A 20834-nucleotide genomic window follows, 5' to 3' on the forward strand; every position below is an offset into this window, starting at 1 on the left:
TTAGTATTTCTGAGTTCTGGATGTAGGCTGTAAAGCATGTGTATAATGGTAATGCAAAGTACATGGTGGAGGATTTTTTTTTTTTAATGTAAAAAATACCATGGGAGCTTTGGAGAGGATTAATTTTGAGCTGGGATTTGGAGAGGATTAATTTTGAGCTAGGATAATACAGCAAAATTTAAAACAGGGTAACAGTTGAGCTGAAGAGAGAAGGAACAAATATTGAACACATATAATTTGTCAGATAGTGGGCTAGATGATAGAACTACATAATCCATGGTACTTTGGAACTTTGAGATAGATGGCTTCAAATTTCTTTTATAGATAAGAAATTTGGGCTCGGGGAGGTTAAGTAAATAATAATTAGTGGCAGAGCTGGAATTCCAGAATAAATCTGTGTGGTTCCAAAGCTTATTTTTGTTCTGTATCAGTAGACCTCATCCTCTTTCTGCCCTTACACAGTGCATATGTGCAGTGTATTCCGTTTGTTAATATCTCTCTTATGCATTTAGTTAATGTCATATTTGAGGGAACATTTCTTTAAATGATGTATTCCAACCCCTGGTCCTCCTAGGCTTTTATGCTGGTTCTTCCATTGCTCCGCCTTCAGCCTCTTTCTCATTGAAAACTGCATACTTGACTCTCCCAGATAAATTGGTTTTACCCTAGTGAAGATACAGGGAAAGAATATTCTGAGAGTATAAGCTTAGACCTAAGATAAGAAAAATATGGGCATATTTAGGGAAGAAAGAAGAGTCTAGGTTTTTTTTTTTTGCGGTACGCGGGCCTCTCACTGTTGTGGCCTCTCCCGTTGCAGAGCACAGGCTCCGGATGCGCAGGCTCAGCGGCCATGGCTCACGGGCCCAGCCGCTCCGCGGCATGTGGGATCTTCCCTGACCGGGGCACGAACCCGTGTCCCCTGCATCGGCAGGCGGACTCTCAACCACTGCGCCACCAGGGAAGCCCAAGAGTCTAGTTTTGATAGATAATTTGTGAAAGATAGGAAAGACATATCCTGAGTGCTTAGAAACAGGGTCATAAATGAGAGGATATGGCAGGATTTGTTAAATCCAAATAATTTTATAACAGAAAATTTAATACTTTTTTTGTTTGTTAACTTCCTCTTAGGATATTACCTTCCAAATGATGATGGAGAATTTTATCAGTTCTGTTATGTTACCCATAAGGGTGAAATTCGTGGAGCAAGTACACCTTTTCAGTTTCGAGCTTCTTCTCCAGTTGAAGAGTTGCTTACTATGGAAGATGAAGGAAATTCTGACATGTTGGTGGTGACCACAAAAGCTGGCCTTCTTGAGGTTGGTACCAACAGTGAGCTGGTGATTCATAAATTTATATTATGAACTGGATTATTTTGTTATGAACTGTGACTTAAAAATAGTGAATGTTTTAAAAAAGACAAATCAGTCATAGATAAATTACAAACAGAGCTCATGTTGGTTGGCATTTTAAGAATTTTTAGGTTATGCAGGAGTATAACCTGAAAATCAAATGCTTTTTAACTAAAATAATAAACTTAGAGTGTTGTTTTTGAAATACTTAAAAAAATTTTCTGTCACAATTATGTTACTGATTTCACTGTGGCAGGGACTGTCCCTAGGCTTATCAGTATTTTGTGCATAGTATATCTGCAATAAGTAATTATTGAGAAAGTTTAGACCTAAAACTTCCTTATGTTCCCTCCCCCTAACCTTTCTTCTTTAGGGATGGCCTAATCTGTTGATTGTAGAATAATACAGATTTGGGGGTGAAGCTGATGGTAAAGTGGTATGAAGCAGTAAGTCTAACTGTAATTGGATGTGAACTTCATTTCACTATAACACAAGCATGCTCTGTCTCACGTGTGGCAGTGAATCAGTGAAGCGTCCCAGTCTCATAATTTAGGTTCAGCGTTTTTAGAATGATTTCTTTTCCTGTTTATTTGATCAAATGAGTAAGCTGGATTAACCATAATTTTAAAAAAAAAGGTGAAAAAGTTTCTCACTCTTTTTCACTGAATATTTTGGAGTCATTGCACTTGCATCAAAAGAAATTTTCTGTGTAGATGGTCTAATAATGCCATATGTCTTAATTTTTAGTACTTAGTGAAGGAAAAAAATAGAACAGCATTCCTATTTCAAGATATTTCTCAACGTCTTTACCCTAAACCTAAAAAATTAGAATGTTATATTGAGTTTCTGTGAAAAAGATCTTCTTTAATTGGTTCAGTATACATTTTTGGTTATTTTACATTCCTATTTAGCCTATGGCGAGTCATTGCTTATTCTTTATACTCGGATGTTTTTTATATGTAAATATTTTATGCCTCTGATTTTATTTATCTTAAAAAACAGACTACAGAAAAAAGACAAGAGGTTATAGATATTAGACAGTCAAACTAAGAAGGTTAGAAGGAACCAGTAACTTACTGTGAATTTTTCTGTATCTTTCCTTTCCCCTTCCAGAAATTCCTCTCTTATCTTAAATAAAGAAATGTAACTTTTATAGGGTGACTAAAACATTTTGTGGTGACAACCGCCTGATGATCAAGGTTTTTAGCCTGGTATTTGAATGCTAGTCAAAGATGCTGAAACAAGCCTAGATCTTATGAAGAATGCAGTGACTGTTTATATTGCAGTTTTTTGGATACTTGTTAGACCACCCTGATTTTAGGACCTCCAACAGAAAAACAACAGGCATTTTGGCATCTACCTATCTTTTGTGCTCCAAGTAAATTGGGACATTGCACAATTTAGTTCTCTTCTTCCTACTCATAAAACGTATGCTGTCTCTTAGGTAAATGTTTCTGAGATAAGGTATTTATATCCTGATCAATTTTTTGACGAGTCTTTTAAATTTCCACATTTATCAAAATCTTTAATGATTTTACTAAAAATGCACCAAATTAGTACAAGTGTGAGACATTATCTAGGCCACTGTTGTCATTAAGAATGATTGAGCCACAATCCTTCAGTTTGTGAACCTTGGTTGTATCCTAGATTTCTAAAAAGTAGATACTTGGGGGTAGTGTAGTATATTTTAACTGTGGACTACCCGTTGGGTGTTATAAAATTATTGTTAATTTTCTTAGCTATGATCATGGTAGTGGTTAAATACAAGACTACTTATTAGGAGATGCTTGGCCTGTGCACTTAGGGGTGAAGTATCTGCAATTATGTTTCAAATGCTTTAACAAAAAAAAGAAAGAAAAAGAAATAAAACTTAGGTAAATAGAGGGAGAGTAAATATGGCAAAATATTAATAATTATTGAATTTAGGTTATGGGTGTTCATGGTACAATTTTAACCTTTTTGTATGGTCGAAAGATACCAGAATACAAAACTGGGGACAGGAATTAGACTTGTATACACTTTCATATAATTTTAATTCCTTTTAAACATTTCTACTTAAGATTCAGTGAACTCTAAAGTATGTGTCAGTTAAATGAATCACTGGGAAAAAATGGTTCTTTTATAATGTTTCTGTTGTACTGTGTCAAGGTGTATCTTTATTTTTAAGTGGCCAGAAAGTTTAGAGCCAAAAATGATTTTTTAAAAAATAGGTAAGGTAAAAAATTAAGTGAGTAAGTAAACTTTTCTCTTTTCTCTTTTTTTTTTGGCTGTACACAGGCCTCTCACTGTTGTGGCCTCTCCCGTTGCGGAGCCTGTGCTCCGGACGCGCAGGCTCAGCGGCCATGGCTCACGGGCTCAGCCGCTTCACGGCATGTGGGATCTTCCCAGACCGGGGCACGAACCCGTGTCCCCTGCATTGGCAGGCGGACTCTCAACCACTGCACCACCAGGGAAGCCCAAACTTTTCTCTTTTGAGGGCATTTACTCCTGTCATTTTCATTTAGTCTGATGGAAGAGATAGATGGGTCATTTAAAAATTTTACAGTTCTTTAACTTTCATAAGAGCCATTTTAGAGTTTAATTAGAGTTTGATTCCATGACCCTGGAAAAGTGACTTGGGGTTTATTGGGGGAAAACATTTTATTTTAGCTAAATGTATGATGCCTCCTTTGTGAAGTTTTCCCTCTGAGTCTCCATTCTTCCCTTGTTAGAATCAGACTTCTTTTTTTTTTTAATAGAATCAGACTTCTTGCTGTAAGAGAAATATTAACCATTTTATTTACTATTTTAGGTCCCTTAATTTGGTAATTTTTAGAATACTGGAGTTTTAGATTTTCCTGAACTAAGTAACTTAGTGTTCATGTAAGAGTCAATTATATTGTTAATATGTTACAATGTGCATTTTTGTCCTAAAATTTGCATTTACTTACAAAGTTTCTTTTAATTTAGCTAAATAGAGGCCATTTTATACATATAGAAACTTATTCCTTAGTACCTTAAAGAACTTTTCACAGTAATCCCATAGATGAAGGCCTTATGTAACACACAAGGAAGTTCTTAATAGATTCAAAGATTTCCCATAGATTTGCATTCAAGAAGAGGTACACATTTTTCTCCTTGATTATTACCCAAAATAAGAACAGCCCAGAATTAAGTCACTTATGAAACTTAATATGCCTCATTTTTAGTACTGATTTGAAAAGTGATTAGCAGGCAACTTCATAATAAAATTCATTACTTTTATACCTTCTTGTAATGTTTTTTTCTTTGCCCAACCAAAAAATGGTTTAAGTTTATGATTCATGAATTTTTCTAACTGAAGACTAAAAGAGTCTGATTGATATGAAGTAGATAGTATGTAAAAGTTCTTTCTGCAAATTTCTTCACTATTTTTTTGAAATGGAAAACTGAATTAGTAATGTATTATAAGATTATAAAAAAACAATTTGAGTTTTCTGTTTTATAGTTGAAAATTGAGAAAACCATGAAAGAAAAAGAAGAACTGTTAAAGTTAATTGCTGTTCTGGAAAAAGAAACAACACAACTTCGAGAACAAGTTGGAAGAATGGAAAGAGAACTTAACCATGAGAAAGAAAGATGTGACCAACTGCAAGCAGAGCAAAAGGTTAGTTGTGTCCTATGTAACTGATCGGAGTTACAGTATATTGTCTGAAACCCACTTTTTTCAGGAACTGAACCAGTTAAAATGAGTGAAGACCACATGTTGAAAAAAGTAGCATTTAGATAGATGTTTGTATGAGAATAGGTCAGAGCCTATCAACCTTCTGTCATAGCCTCTTTTATGTTGTAAATGGTTAAAATACTTTAGATTTTTGGTATCAGGCTTGTGACATTGTCCCCGACAACTGTTTCTAGATGCTTTACATCTAATTGTAGGATACTTGATTGATTCGGGGGAGAGGGGTTAGAAATACAATTAGGAATGATAAACACTGAATAAAGGGAAGAATAGAATAAAGTAGTTAAAATTACTCTTCTAAAAAGCAGAATTTAGTGAAATAAGATGTAATGTTAGAATTCTGAAATCCTTGATGTGAGAAATGCAATAAATTATACTAAAAACCACCTAATTAAAAATTGGCACAATTTCTTAATCTAGAAAAAAAGAAGTATAAGAAAAGTATAAGTATAAGAAAAAAAGAAGTATAAGTGTAAAACAGTGTGGCTTGATTAGAGATACAAATGGATTTAAGTCAGTAGCCAAAAACAATGGGAAAAAACAATCACCTAATTTATTTAATATTTTCATAAGAAAATTTGTTAGTTTTGACAAACTTGCACAGATTATGATTATACATACCACAGTCTCACATATGTTGTAACTAGTTGGATATGCTAATGTCCATTGACAGGATTGATCTATTGTTCCCTAAGGATGGGGTCTGTTCCATTATTCTTTTGTGCAGCAAGACCTAGAACAGTTGCTTAATAATTGTTAATTGAACCATTAGTACAGTGATTCTTAATAGGTTTTATACTCCAGTGAAGTGGTTGTATATTGCACACCTGAGCAGAGATTAAATACAGCTGGGCTCAAGCTGAAAAGATTTTTTTAGCCTTATTCTGTTTGTTTGAGGATTGCTTATTTGAGTTAGAGGGTAAACATAACTTATAGCAATGTATACAGTTGTGAATCTCCTTATAAACATCTGTAAAGTCTTCTGTCCTTGTTACCATTAGCCTTTTTAGTTTAAAATACAGTTATTCCCCCAATTTTACTCTTGGGGAATACTTGCAGTCCTGCAGTAGGAGTATCCTACAGTAGGAGTAAGATACTCTATTTGGTTAAGAAACCACTTTTTTTTTTTTTTTTTTGGAGGGGGGGTGGGTACTGTGGGGCATGTGGGATCTTAGTTCCCCAACCAGGGATTGAATCAGTGCCCCCTGCAGTGGAAGCGCAGAAGTCTTAACCACTGGACCACCAGGGAAGTCCAAGGAACCACCTTTTTTTTTTTTTTTTTTTTTTTATTTCCGGTGCACAAGCTTCTCACTGCAGTGGCTTCTCCTATAGCGGAGCACGGCGCGCGGGCTTTAGTAGTTGTGGCCCAGCTGCTCCGCAGCATGTAGGATCTGCTCGGGTCAGTGCTCGAACCCGTGTCCCCCGCATTGGCAGGCAGGCTCTCAGACACTGCACCACCAGGGAAGCCCTCAAGGAACCACTTTTTAAATTTGAACTTTTTAAGCAGGTGTACCAAATATTATATTATAAATGTTATGATAAAATCTCATTGTATGTGCCTAGCTTGACTATTAGGACATTCAGCTAAATTTTTAATTCAATTGTTATAACTCCTTTGCTATCCTTTGTATAATTCTTACCCTTCTCTTTCTATTCTTCACGCATTTCTCTCGATGTTTGTACCTGGATTTGATAGTTTTCTAAAGTGGCCCATTACAGCATGAACTTAGCCCATGAGATCAAGAATACCCTGAAATATGGCCTTTAAGGTTAGACTCTCATCGCCTTGAAATCCAAGGGAAGAAAGGTTGATTTGCAAGAGTAGGAATGGCAGAATGAGAGGCCTTTAATTGCGAGAAATACTGATGTACATTAGGCCATTTCTCTGGTTCAGTCGAGTATTAGCTGAGATTTAAACAGTCTCAGGTTCTCTCTGCTGTCCAGGTGACAAGGGGTTAAGCACTACAGGCAAGACTAAAGATTATTCTGATAGACTTAGGTTGAGAAAGTGGTAGATTGAGGTCAAGGGATTAATGAAGCAAAATCTGTAGGAGATTGTGGCTGTGGTGCCCAGAAGAGATCTTTGGAAGTTTTTATGGCAACTCATAAATCTTGATGACAGTCACTAATCTTGAAAGGCACTTCTTCCTTGCTGCTATCCTTCCATTGGAATATACTCTCTGGGAAGATGAAGTATGTGGAAGTGATTTTTAAAAATATGTTATACTGTAGAAAATGGTGATAAAAGGACCTAGAATGGTATTGGTTACGTAATAGATGCTCACTAACTTTAAGTAGCTATATTGTTGTATTACCTTTCATAGTGATAGACCAGAGAATCATCGAGGAAGAACTAAAATATGAAGAGTGTCATCCAAGAGGAATAGAAATTGACAGCCTTTTCCCGAGATTTTAAAAGTATTGATAATACTTGTATAATGTTACATATAAACAATTATGAGTTATATTTTGGCAACTGCTTATTTCTGGGGATAAAATAACATGCTTGCCAGGAGAGAGAGTTCTTCTTTGTTCCTAGTTGTGGGGCTTCTAGTTTTTTATGAATTTGCTTTTTACTTCCAAAATTATAGTCTCCATCTTAATCAGGGAGGCCTGCTGGGCAGTTAGAACAGCTCAGGAACTTTCACACCCGGGTTAGTTGCGTGGCTTATTAAATCTGTGACATTTCTTGGCATATGTTTAAAATCTATTCCATGGTATGAATTCTGAAAAACGATCTTCATATAATAGTCCTAAAGGGCTTCTCTTTGAGGTATGAGTATATAGCCTCTGAATATCTGAAGGACTATTAAGATATTTACCAGTCATTTAAAATTTTATAATAGTATACTAGGAATGATCTGTAGAGAACTTCAGTTTCTTCATGGTAGAAGAAATATATTGCATTTTCATTGTTTTATAAAATATGATTGATTAACTTATTACCCATTCAATACTTGACAAATACTAAAACAGTTAAATGTTTATAATAATTTAATGTTTATAAATAAAATCTTCCATCTTTTGTAAACATTGACTTTTCTCATTGTAAAATACCACTAGAGGGAACACTCATTTTGTAAATTAAAAGAATTGGACAAGTTAAGATTATCAAAACCAATTGGTATAAGTGATGCGTTTAATTACATTTAACGTTGGCTCCTTGAAGGTATAAGGTAGGATTACAAAGTAGATTAAAACTGAAACCAAATAATATTTATAAATTGAGAGCTATAATTTATATATTGTATTTCCCCTAGATTATTTTAATGTGATATGTATGTTCCATTATTCATGTACACTCTAAATTTAAAAAGTAACAATTTTCATTAAGGGTAATTTTTACATTCATTTTTAGTTCAACTTCAAAGAAGTGTGGATTTTTCTCTCTTGTAAAAGGCTGATTAATAAGAGTAACGCATATAATACTTAATGTAAGCCAGGTGCTATTCTGAGTGTTTTTATGTCTGTTAACTCTCTTTATACTATGAAGTGTAGGTTACTTAACCTGCCTACAATTGAACAGTTTATATAAGTGGTACAGGCAGGCAGTCTGGCTCCAGCCAGTGCTCTTAATCACACTGTATACTATACCAGTGTTCTTAATGACACACTATACCTACTGCTGAGGGCTTATCTAATTGATCTTTTTTAAAAACAGCTTTGTTGAGATGTAATTTACATACCCCCAAAGTTCATCACTTTAAAGTATAAAATTCAGTTGTTTTTATTATATTTATAGAATTGTGCAACCATTACCATAACCTAGTTTTAGAACCCCCAAAATAAATTTTTTTTTTTCTGAGCACTTAGAACTATTTTATTTACAACACTGAAAATAACACACCTACCTGTGTCCTGAACAAAGAAATGAGTGGAAATTTCTCTAGTGTTTTAAGAGGCAGGTTCCACTCATAGAATTCAGCACCTGCTAGGGCTGGCACTTCTGCAGCCCCACAGGACAGCAGTGGCCAGCAGGGACCTCAGCGTGGGGGACCCCTGATCCTTGGGGCCCAAGGGGGGGGAATCCACCTTTCATTCACACTGTGACACTTCAGTCAGAAGAGGCCCCTGCTCAGGGGCGGAAACCTGGTCCCTGTGTGCCTGCTCAGCTCCTTGAGAACCTGCTTCTCCTTCTGGTACCGCTTCTGCCACTCGGCCTCCGTGCTGTGTGTGAAGCTCAGCAGGTGACAGAGCCCGTGGGTGGCAGTCACAGTCAGGATGTCATAGGAATCTTCATTTTCTTTGCAGTGCTGGAAGATATACTCTACTCCCAGGAAAATGTCTCCTAAATTATAGTAATCTGGAAAATCAGGCTGGGGAATTTTGCCTGCTTTCAGATCCTCGTGAAATGGAAAGGAAAGCACATCTGTTGGGGTATTTTTGTTTGTGTAGATTGTATTAATCGGCTGAATCTGTTGTCGACACAGACGACCCCCAGGTCGAACCTCTGCACCCACAGGGCTCTCCGCACTGCCTGCACCTTCTCACGGAGCCGCGCCCGCCTCGGGCACTGCCCGCTGCAGGTTCCTCAGCACCAAGCTCATCACCCGCCCCAAAAGAAATCTTGTACCTATTTGTCGTCACTCTTTATTTCCCACAAGTCCCAGGCAGCCACTAATCTAAGTTTCCGTCTCTATGGATTTGCATGATTTGGACATTGCATACAAATGAAATAATATGTGGCCTTTTGTGACTAGCTTCTTTCACTTATGTTTTCAAGCTTCACCATTTTATAGTATGTGTAAGCAGTTCGTTCTTTTTAATGTCACATAATATCCCATTGTATTAGGTTTTTAACCCCCAACTTTACATTTAATTAGACTTATGTAAAAATTAGCAGGTTGTATGTATATTCCGTGTGTTCTTGTTTTTGTTTTGGAGTGCTAGATATATACTTGAAATTAGAAGATTGAAAACTAGATATATATTTGAAATTAGAAGATTGAAAATTGATGGTATTGAATCTTGTTTTCCAAGTAGGACTAAAATGGGCTGTGATCCTGTTAAGTTTTCTAGTTAGTTTAGTTTATAATTTTTTGGTGCCTAAACTATGAATTGAGTTTTTTCCATAAAGTAAATTATATTCTTAACTTGAATATTGGTAACTTAAGATGTACTTCAAGATAATTTAAAACCAATTTCTTTTGTGGGGTACTAAGTCAATATTGCTTAAACAATATGAGGAGCATGTTATGAACTATTGTATATGTTCATATTGTTTTGGTTCTTAAGTTTCACAAACTAGGTAGGGTACCTTGAGACATTACCAGGCATTTGGGAGTTATCATAGGTATAGGAGTGAGAGAACATGAAAGATCTCTCATTATGATGGTGGCTCTGGCTAGTGTGGACCTCTGCAACTATCTTTATATTTTTGGCTTTCTTTTTCCTTGCGTTGGATACCTGGTTTTGGACAGAGGTAGTTTAAGGCATTTAAACTGCTTAATGTATGGATCGCCCCAGTTGCTTATGTCTATCTATCTATCTATCTATCTAATGTGTAGAATTGCTAAAAACCAATTTTGAAGTTAGGATATCATTGAATTTCTAATTCTCTTTTACCGGTTTTTTATTGAGAAGACACAAAGGCTTAATTTTAATGAGTAATTTAATGTATTTAGCAATACGTTTCTTTAAAGCCAATTACTTTCATTTTGCACCTGATTTGCTAAGTAATAGTTTCAGAAATTCATAATACTTTGTTTCTAAAATATATTTATATACTTTGAACTAGCTCATAATCTTGTATAGACTAATACAGAGGTGTAACATGAAGCATTGTTTTTTAACATCTTTATTGGAGTATAATTGCTTTACAGTGGTGTGTTAGTTTCTGCTGTATAACAAAGTGAATCAGCTATGTGCATACGCATATCCGCATATCCCCTCCCTCTTGCATCTCCCTCCCACCCTCCCTATCCCACCCCTCTAGGTGGTCACAAAGCACCAAGCTGATCTCCCTGTGCTATGCGGCTGCTTCCCACTAGCTATCTCTTTTACATTTGGTAGTGTATATATGTCAGTGCCACTCTCTCACTTCGTCCCAGCTTCCCCCTCCCCGTGTCCTCAAGTCCATTCTCTACGTTTGCATCTTTATTCCTGTCCTGCCCCTAGGTACATGAAGCATTTTTTATAGTTTGTTTCACAAGACTTGTAGCATTGAGTATTTTTCATTCAGTTCAGGTGTAATTGATGAAATTTTAAGATATTTAAAGTGTACATAATGATGATTTGAATATGTATAAAGGAAAGGATTGTGAAAAGAATCCTTGTGAAAGGATTCCTCCCATCTAATTAATTAACACATTTTCAACTACATATTTATCTTTTTTTTTTTTTTTTGGCTGCCCCCCATGGCTTATGGGATGTTAGTTCCCAGACCAGGGATCGAACCCATGCCCCCTGCAGTGGAAGCATGGAGTCCTAACCACTGGGCCTCCAGGGAATTCCCCTATTTACCCTTTGTGTGTGTGTGTGTGTGTGTGAGAGAGAGAGAGAGAGAGAGAGAGAGAGAGAGGAGAACATTTTTCTCTCAGCAAATTTCACTTATACATTATAGTGTTGTTAACTGTAGTCACAATGTTATACATTAGATCCCCTGACTTTATTCATCTTATAGCTAAAACTTTGTCCCCTTTTATCAACCTCCCCGCTCCCCACCCCTCAGCCCCTGGCACCCACTTTTCTATTCTTTTTCTATGAGTTTGACTTTTTATTTAGATTCTTCATATAAGTAGATACCATGCAGTATTTGTTTGGCATATTTCACTTAGCATAATGCTCTCAAGGTCCATCCATGTTGTTGCAAATAGCAGGATTTTCTTCTTTCTCATGACTGAATAGTATTCCATTGTATTTATGTACCACATTTTCTGTATCCATTCATCCACTGATATACATTTAGGTTGTTTCTTTATCTTGATTGTTGTGAATATGCTGCAGTGAACATGAGAGTGCAGATAAATCTCTTCCATATCCTGTTTTCATTTCCTTTGGGTACATACCCAGAAGTGGGATTGCTGAATCATACGGTATAGTTTTCATTCTGTATTGGCTTTTGCATGGTGCCTGCACCAGTTTACATTTCCACCAACAGTGCACAAGGGTTCCCTTTTCTCCACATCTTCACCAGTATTTTGTTATCCATTGTCTTTTTTTTTTTTAATTTTTATTTATTTATTTTTGGTTGCACTGGGTCTTTGTTGCTGCTTGCGGGCTTTCTCTAGTTGTGAACGGGAGCTACTCTTCTTTGCGGTGCACATGCTTCTCATTGCGGTGGCTTCTCTTGTTGAGCACGGGCTTCAGTAGTCGTGGCACGCAGGCTTAGTTGCTCCACGGCATGTGGGACCTACCCGGAGCAGGGCTCGAACCCGTGTCCCCTGCATTGGCAGGCGGATTCTTAACCACTGCGCCTCCAGGAAAGTCCTATCCCTTGTCTTTTTGATGACAGCCATTCTGATAGGTGTGAGCTGATATGCATTGTGGCTTTGATTTGCATTTCCCTGATTTTGAGCACCTTTTCATGTACCTGAGCACCTTTTCATGTGCTTGTTGGCCATTCATGTGTTGTATTTCGAAGAAAATGTCTTTTCCGTTCCTCTGCCAATTTTTAAATTGGATTGTGGGGTTTTTATTGCGGGGGGTGGCTATTGAGTTGTGTGAATTCTTTAAATATAATTTTGGATATTAACCTCTTATCAGATATTTGATTTGCAAATATTTCCTCCAATTTCAGAGGTTGCTTTTTCATTTTGTTGGTGGTTTCCTTTGCTGTGCGGAACCTTTTTTAGTTTGATGTAGTCCTGCTTGTTTATTTTTGCTTTTGGTATCAAATCCAAAAATTCATTGCTAAGACCAGGGTCAAGGAGCGTATTACCCCCTGTGTTCTCTCCTAGGAGTTTTATGGTTTCAAGTCTTAAATTTAAGTCTTTTATTCACTTGAATTAATTTTTGTGTATGGTTTAAGATGGTGGTCCAGTTTCATTGTTTTGCATGTGGCTGTCCAGTTTTCCCAGGATGATTTGTTGAAGAGAGTACCCTTTTCCTATTGTATATTCTTGGTTCCTTTGTTGTATTGATAGATTGATTGAACACATATGCATGCGTTTATTGCTGGGTCTCTTTTCTGTTCCATTGATCTGGTGTAAAGTAAATCATTCAATTTTAATTAAAAAAGCAACTTAATATAAGTAAAATTATACCATCCTAAATTTTTTCTTCTTCTTTAAAAACGTATGTGAAACCCAACATTAAAAGTTACTTGTCGGGACTTCCCCGGTGGCGCAGTGGTTAAGAATCCGCCTGACAGTGTAGGGGACACGGGTTCGATCCCTGGTCTGGGAAGATCCCACATGCCACGGAGCAACTAAGCCCGTGTGCCACAACTACTGAGCCTGTGCTGTAGAGCCTGCAAGCCACAACTACTAAAGCCCACGTGCCTAGAGCCCGTGCTCTGCAACAAGGGAAGCCACTGCAATGAGAAGCCCGCACAGCAACAAAGACCCAACACAGCCATAAATAAATAAAAAATAAAAAAAGGTACTTGTCTGTGGAATGTATACATGTTCAGGAAATAACTTAGGCATTTATAGATATATTTGTAGCCTTTCTTCCCTCTCCTTTTTCTACTCCAACCAAAAAAATTTAATCCTTTGGATCTGGAATTCTCTTGTAAAGCTAGAATTTTTTTTTAACCATTTATTTATTTATATTTAATTTTTTTTTAATATTGGAGTATAGTTTTTTTTTTTTTTTCTTTTTGAAGAGCGCAAGGGCCGCGAGCGCCCGGGAACCCCGGCCCACCCCCCGCGCCGAGGGTGGCGGAGGACCCGGATGCGGATGTGTCCGCCGCCCCTCCGGCCCTACACGGCCCCCCCGGGAGAGGGGCCTGTGGGGCTGGCCCTGTGACATCCCCCGCCTCTCGGTCCGCACCCGCCCCCACCTTTCTGGAGTATAGTTGATTTACAATGTTGTGTTATTTCAGGTATACAGAAAAGTGATTCAGTTGTACACACACACACACAGACACACACACACACACACACACATATATGTATTTATTTATACATTCTTTTTCAGATTCTTATCCCATATAGGTTATTACAGAATATTGAGTAGAGTTCCCTGTGTTCTTCAGTAGGTCCTTGTTGATTATCTATTTTATATATAGTGGTGTATGTATGTTAATCCCAAACTCCTAATTTATCCTTCCTCCCAACATTTCCCCTTTGGTAACCATAATTTTTTTTTTAATTTTATTTATTTATTTATTTATTTTTACTGTGTTGGGTCTTCGCTGCTGCACGCGGGCCTTTTCTAGTTGCGGCAAGCAGGGGCTACTCTTCGTTGCAGTGCGTGGGCTTCTCCTTGCAGTGGCTTCTCTTGTTGTGGAGCACAGGCTCTAGGTGCGCGGGCTTCGGTAGTTGTGGCATGCGGGCTCAGTAGTTGTGGCTTGCAGGCTCTAGAGCACAGGCTCAGTAGCTGTGGCGCACGGACTCAGTAGTTGTGGAGCGCAGGCTCAGTAGTTGTGGCGCACAGGCTTAGTTGCTCCACGGCATGTGGGATCTTCCCGGACCAGGGCTTGAACCCGTGTCCCCTGTATCGGCAGACGGATTCTTAACCACTGAGCCACCAGTGATGTCCCCATAAAGTTTGTTTCTGAAGTCTGTGAGTCTGTTTCTGTTTTGTAAATAAGTTCATTTGTATCATTTTTTTAGATTCCACATATAAGTGATATTATATTTTTCTTTTTCTGACTTCACTTAGTATGATAATCTCTTAAGTCTGTCTATGTTGCTGCAAATGGCATTATTTCATTCTTTTTTATGGCTGAGTAATATTCCACTGTATGTATATGTATATGTGTGTATATATATATATATATATATATATCACATCTTCTTTATCCATTCCTCCATTAGTGGACATTTAGGTTGCTTCCGTGTCTTGGCTATTGTAAATAGTGCTGCATTGAACATTGGGGTGCATGTATCTTTTCGAATTATGGTTTTCTCTAGATATATGCCCCGGAATGGGATTGCTGGATCATATGGTAGTTCTATTTTTAGTTTTTTAAGGAATCCCCATACTGTTCTCCATAGTGGCTGTATGAGTTTACATTCCCACCAGCAGTGTAGGAGGGTTGCCTTTTCTCCACACCCTCTCCAGCACTTATTATTTGTAGACTTTTTGTTGATGGCCATTCTGACTGATGTGAGGTGATACTTCACTGTAGTTTTTTTTTTTTTTTTTTGCGGTACGCGGGCCTCTCCCGTTGCGGAGCACAGGCTCCGGACGCGCAGGCTCAGCGACCATGGCTCACGGGCCCAGCCACTCCGTGGCATGTAGGATCCTCCCGGATCGGGGCACGAACCCGTGTCCCCTGCATCGTCAGGCGGACTCTCAACCACTGCGCCACCAGGGAAGCCCCATTCACTGTAGTTTTGATTTGCATTTCTCTAATATTTTGTGATGTTGAGCATCTTTTCATGTGCTTTTTGGCCATCTGTATGTCTTCTTTGGAGAAATGTCTATTTAGATCTTCTGCCTTTTTTTTGGCCGTGCAGCTTGGCTTGTAGGATCTTAGTTCCCTGAACAGTGATCGAACCTGGGCCCTTGGCAGTGAAAGCATGTAGTCCTAACCACTGGACCATCAGGGAATTCCCTGCCCAGTTTTTGATTTGGTTGTTTTTTTGATACTGAGCTGCATGAGCTGTTTGTATATTTTGGAGATTAATCCCTTGTTGGTTACATCGTTTGCAAATATTTTTTCCCATTCTATGGGTTGCCTTTTCATGTTTTTTTTTTTTTTTTTGTGGTACGCGGGCCTCTCACTGTTGTGGTCTCTCCCGTTGCGGAACACAGGCTCTGGACGCACAGGCTCAGCGGCCATGGCTCACGGGCCCAGCTGCTCCGTGGCATGAACCTGGGTCCCCTGCATTGGCAGGCGGACTCTCAACCACTGTGCCACCAGGGAAGCCCTTGTTTTTCTTTTTGTTTGTTTGTTTGTGTGTGTGTGTGTGTGCTGGGTCTTCATTGCAGTGTGCGGGCTTCTCTAGTTGTGGCGCGCGGGCTTCTCTAGTCTCTAATTATGGTGTGCAGCCTTCTCTAGTCTCTAGTTATGGCGTGCAGGCTTAGTGGCGCCATGGCATGTGGGATTTTAGTTCCCCGACCAGGAATTGAATCCGCGTCCTCTGAATTGGAAGGTGGATTCTTAGCCATTGGAACACCAGGGAAGTCCTGTCTTTTCGTTTTGATTATGGTTTCACAAAGGTAGAATTTAAGTGTATTTGCTCATAGCAGACTTTTGATAGTAGAAGTGGCTCTTATTACATTTTATTGTATTTAAACTTTGCTCTCTTGGAATATGGCCAATATTCTCCACGGAAATTGTCTTATTTTTCTTTTCTAAAAATGTATTTATTTTGGCTGAGCCTGATCTTAGTTGTGGCATGTGGGCTCTTAGTTGAAGCATGCATGTGGGATCTAGTTCTCCAACCAGGGATCGAACCCAGGCCCCCTGCTTTGGGAATGCGGAGTTTTACCCACTGGACCACAAGCAAAGTCCCTTCATGGAAATGTTCTTAGTGCAATTTTTTGCTGTTGTTGTTTGAATAAAAGTATAAGGTTTTCTTAAGATAAATTTGAAGTTTATTACCGAAGAGGTTATATGAATATTTGTTGTTTAAATTCAGAGATCTAAAGTACTGCAAATTGAAATATGCTAAAGTAAGTTATGGTTTCTGTTAGGTTAGTTTACAAATAAAAAGTTTACAAATAAAAAACAAACAAACAAATAAAAAGTTTACAAATAAAAAACAAACAAAAAAACAAACTGAGGGACTTCTCAGGTGGTACAGTGGTTTAGACTTGGCACTCCCAGTGCAGGGGGCCTGGGTTTGATTCTTGTTCCGGGAACTAGGTCCCACATGCATGCTGCAAGTAAAAGTTCGCATGCCACAGCTAAGGAGCTGGCGAGCTGCAACTAAGGAGCCCACCTGCTGCAACTAAGACCCGATGCAACCAAATAAATAAATAAATATTAAAAAAAAAAACTAACTGAAACTTAAACAGGTTGTTTTTATGGGAGCAATGTTAATGAAACACTTAATTCCCTAGTTATTATTGTTATTTATTTATTTTGCCTTTTAACACATTATTTTAATGCCATGAAGATAGTTTATTATAGTACATTGTTGTCAGTTATATATATATATATATATGTATTTTTTTTTTTTTTTTTTTTTGCGGTACGTGGGCCTCTCACTGTTGTGGCCTCTCCCGTTGCGGAGCACAGGCTCTGGACGCACAGGCTCAGCGGCCATGGCTCACGGGCCCAGCCGCTCCGTGGCATGTGGGATCTTCCCGGACCGGGGCACAAACCCGTGTCCCCTGCATCGGCAGGCGGACTCTCAACCACTGCGCCACCAGGGAAGCCCGTCAGTTATATTTTTGTTTGGTGTATTTCTAGGAACCAGAGAAGATACATTTATATTCTCTAGAACTATCTACATAGCTTGGTATTATAGTCGATTTCAAGAAGCACAGTGTTTGAGAAAAGCCAATTACCTCACATGAGTAAGATTTATTTTAAAATCTTTTAGCAATTTCCATAAATGACATAATCCTTTTGCCAATGATTTGCCATTTAGAGTATTCAGGAACTAATTTACTAAATTTTCTTGCTGTATGTTTGAATCCAGAATATCATCATACTTTTTTCTAGATAATTGTCAGTGATATTGTATCTGGTTTCTTTACATGTATTCATTTGTAGTCAGAGTTAATTTTGTCTTTATTTAACATAGGAATAAATGTGTTGTTAAGATATTTTTAGTGCATGTTTAGCCACATAGATGATTCACAGTCTTTTTATCTGGTTGTTCATATTTGAGGGTTATGACTTGGGGGGATTGGTAATAGTAGGTCATGGTGACGTGATCCTTCAATTTAGGAGGAGGGGGCGAAGTCTGCTGCATGAATCTGAAATGCCCAAATCTCTTAATCTCCTTTTGCCACCACTTTTGTTACTGTTCTTATCTTGGTGCACGGTGTAGCTGACTTACTCATCTCTAAGTTTTTCTCTGTTTTAATATTAGAATTATGGTGCCCTTTTGACATATCTTGCAAATACTGACCAAATGAATATTTATTCCAAATTTCAAGTGTTTTTCAAAGACTATGTTGTAAATTTTACTGTTTTAAAAATGTTATTATTATTTTTTTAAAGAAAACATGTTTCTTAGTTATTTGTATGTACACTAAGGGCTTTGATGTCATTTTCATGCTAAGGAAACTTAGACACATTGAAGATGCTTATCCTTCACTCAGATATGAGTGCTACAGGCCTGAAGAATAATCCCCACTTTAGTATTTTCATGCCTTTTGCAGTGGGCTTGGATGCTGAGAAGCTATTGGTTGCTTTTATAGGTACCAACAAAAGATTCCAAGACTCTCAAGTATAGTTAGAATTAATTTGTGACTCACTATAGAGTTAACTGACTCATAGATAAAGCAGTTAATGTTTTGTGTTTAGTTGCTTATGAATCTTTTCTAGTTATTCTCTATGCATTTTCTTTAGAATGCTATTTACCCACTATAGAACTTCATTAATTGCAGAATCAGAAACTAGTTTTTGCCTCTGGGCAATCTAATCTTTTTCCTAGGAAGAAATACCTGGATTAAATCTGTAGCCTATTCACAGTACCAAGAGAGCATTTGGTAAAAATAAAAACTAAAAAAAAAAAATAGTAAAAAACTATTTAGAAACCTCTCTGACCGTCCTTATAAATCAGCTAGACAAATACTGAAAATGTGTCAAATATTAAAGGATCATTGGATAGTGACAACAATTATGGGAGAGGGAGTAAATATCACCTGCTTTCTCTGGTGTTGTGTAGAATTGAAATCAGAAAAGCATTTAGTTTTGCATAACAGTCTTTGGTTTATGTTGCAAATTCAGTAAGGCAAACAGTTGTTTTGAGCAAAAATAAAACCAATAGAGTGTATCTGACCTCTGTTGTGATAAGCTTCTTAATGAATTACGTCGTTCTTAGATGCAGTTTAGTAATTTTCATATTCTAGCAAGATATTTAAAGTGATATTCTACCTATAAGTAAAAAATTTGGCTGTTACTTTATGAAAGTCAAAGTGGCTTATAAATACTTTGTAACATTTGATACATTTAAATTGGCAGAATGGTGATTTTCTTTAGTTTTCGTTGTTGGGTTGATGGGTGGTACTATTATTTTTTTTTTTGGCTGTGCCACAGGGCATGCAGGATCCTAGTTTCCTGACCGGGCATCGAACCCATGCCCCCTGCAGTGGAAGCACGGAGTCTTTTTTAATTTATTTGTTTGTTTGTTTGTTTGTTTATTTGTGGCTGCGTTGGGTCTTCGTTGCTGCGCCCTGGCTTTCTCTAGTTGCAGCAAGTGGGGGCTACTCTTCATCGCGGTGTGCGGACTTCTCATTGTGGTGGCTTCTCTTCTTGTGGAGTACGGGCTCTAGAGCGCAGGGTCAGTAGTTGAGGTGAACGGGCTTAGTTGCTCCATGGCATGTGGGATCTTCCCAGACCAGGGCTCGAACCCGTGTCCTCTGCATTGGCAGGGGGATTCTTAACCACTGCGCCACAAGGGAAGGAGGAAGCCTGGAGTCTTTTTTTTTTTTTAACATCTTTATTGGGGTATAATTGCTTTACAGTGGTGTGTTAACAAAGTGAATCAGTTATTCATATACATATGTTCCCATATCTGTTCCCTCTTGTGTCTCCGTCCCTCCCCCCCTCCCTATCCCACCCCTCCAGGAGGTCACAAAGCACCGAGGGAAGCGTGGAGTCTTAACCACTGGACTGCCAGGGAAGTCCCGGGTGGTACTTTCATTAGTGGGAAATTGTAAAATTATTTTTTTAACAAACACAATTTGTCTTAATTTATCAGTTCTTTTGATGTATAGTTTCCCATAACTATGTGGAAACCTCCAAATGCACTGTTATATTTGGTTCTCATAATTTTATAAACGAGGCAGAAAAGGCCTTATTATCTCCATTTTACAAATTATAAAACAGGCTTAGGGAGAGGCTTGATCGAATTCTCATAAGTTACTTAATTGTCTTAATTGATGTGATAAAAATTTTTAAATTATCTGTTTAAAGTGAAATTCATCACATTTACTACCTCTTTTATATCCATTTCAGTGTCTTTAAATATTTGTTCCAGCCTCTTGAATCACAGTGACAGGAGCTTTAGGAACATGGCTTTAGGCATATATCTTAACTTAGTGCTTTGGTATAATTATCAGTGGCACTTAGTGATTTATGCTAGAAGAAGTTGGTGTTAACTTTGTTTAGTATCATGAAACTTGTTTTGTCATTAGGGTAACATTGGAAAGTGAGATGTAAAAAGCAAAGTGACTAATTTTTAAATTTTTTCCTCACTTCAGTTGCCTGCCCTCTGGTGGAGAAGTTAGTGAAATCAGCAAACAGTGTGTGAAAAGTCCAGGAAAAAAGTTAATAATTGATTTAGTATTTGAAAAGTTTAATGTATGTTACCATTTCAGGTTTAGTTTTTAGTCTTATAAACTTTGGAGGGGGGCTTCCCTGGTGGCGCAGTGGTTGAGAGTCCGCCTGCTGATGCAGGGGACATGGGTTCGTGCCCTGGTCCGGGAAGATCCCACATGCCGCGGAGCGGCTGGGCCCGTGAGTCATGGCCGCTGAGCCTGTGTGTCCGGAGCCTGTGCTCCGCAACGTGAGAGGCCCGCATACCACCAAAAAAAAAAAAACTTCGGAG

The 20834-nt window shown here is 38.0% G+C and overlaps 1 protein-coding gene and 1 pseudogene across 2 annotated transcripts in view; one reads left to right on the plus strand and one right to left on the minus strand.

Annotated features, from left to right (window-relative positions):
• The window catches only part of TAX1BP1 (Tax1 binding protein 1), an 88307-nt gene that overhangs the window by 21029 nt on the left and 46444 nt on the right, over nucleotides 1-20834 (plus strand). For both annotated transcript variants that reach the window (XM_067746588.1, XM_067746589.1), the window contains exons 4-5: nucleotides 1129-1316; nucleotides 4816-4974. In XM_067746588.1, the coding sequence (XP_067602689.1) occupies nucleotides 1129-1316; nucleotides 4816-4974 (347 nt within the window). The remainder of the gene's footprint in view (nucleotides 1-1128; nucleotides 1317-4815; nucleotides 4975-20834) is intronic.
• LOC137228606 (endoribonuclease YbeY pseudogene) lies at nucleotides 9084-9596 on the minus strand (annotated as a pseudogene).

The sequence above is a fragment of the Pseudorca crassidens genome, chromosome 8, assembly GCF_039906515.1.
Source record: "Pseudorca crassidens isolate mPseCra1 chromosome 8, mPseCra1.hap1, whole genome shotgun sequence".
NCBI classification, from domain to species: Eukaryota; Metazoa; Chordata; class Mammalia; order Artiodactyla; family Delphinidae; genus Pseudorca; species Pseudorca crassidens.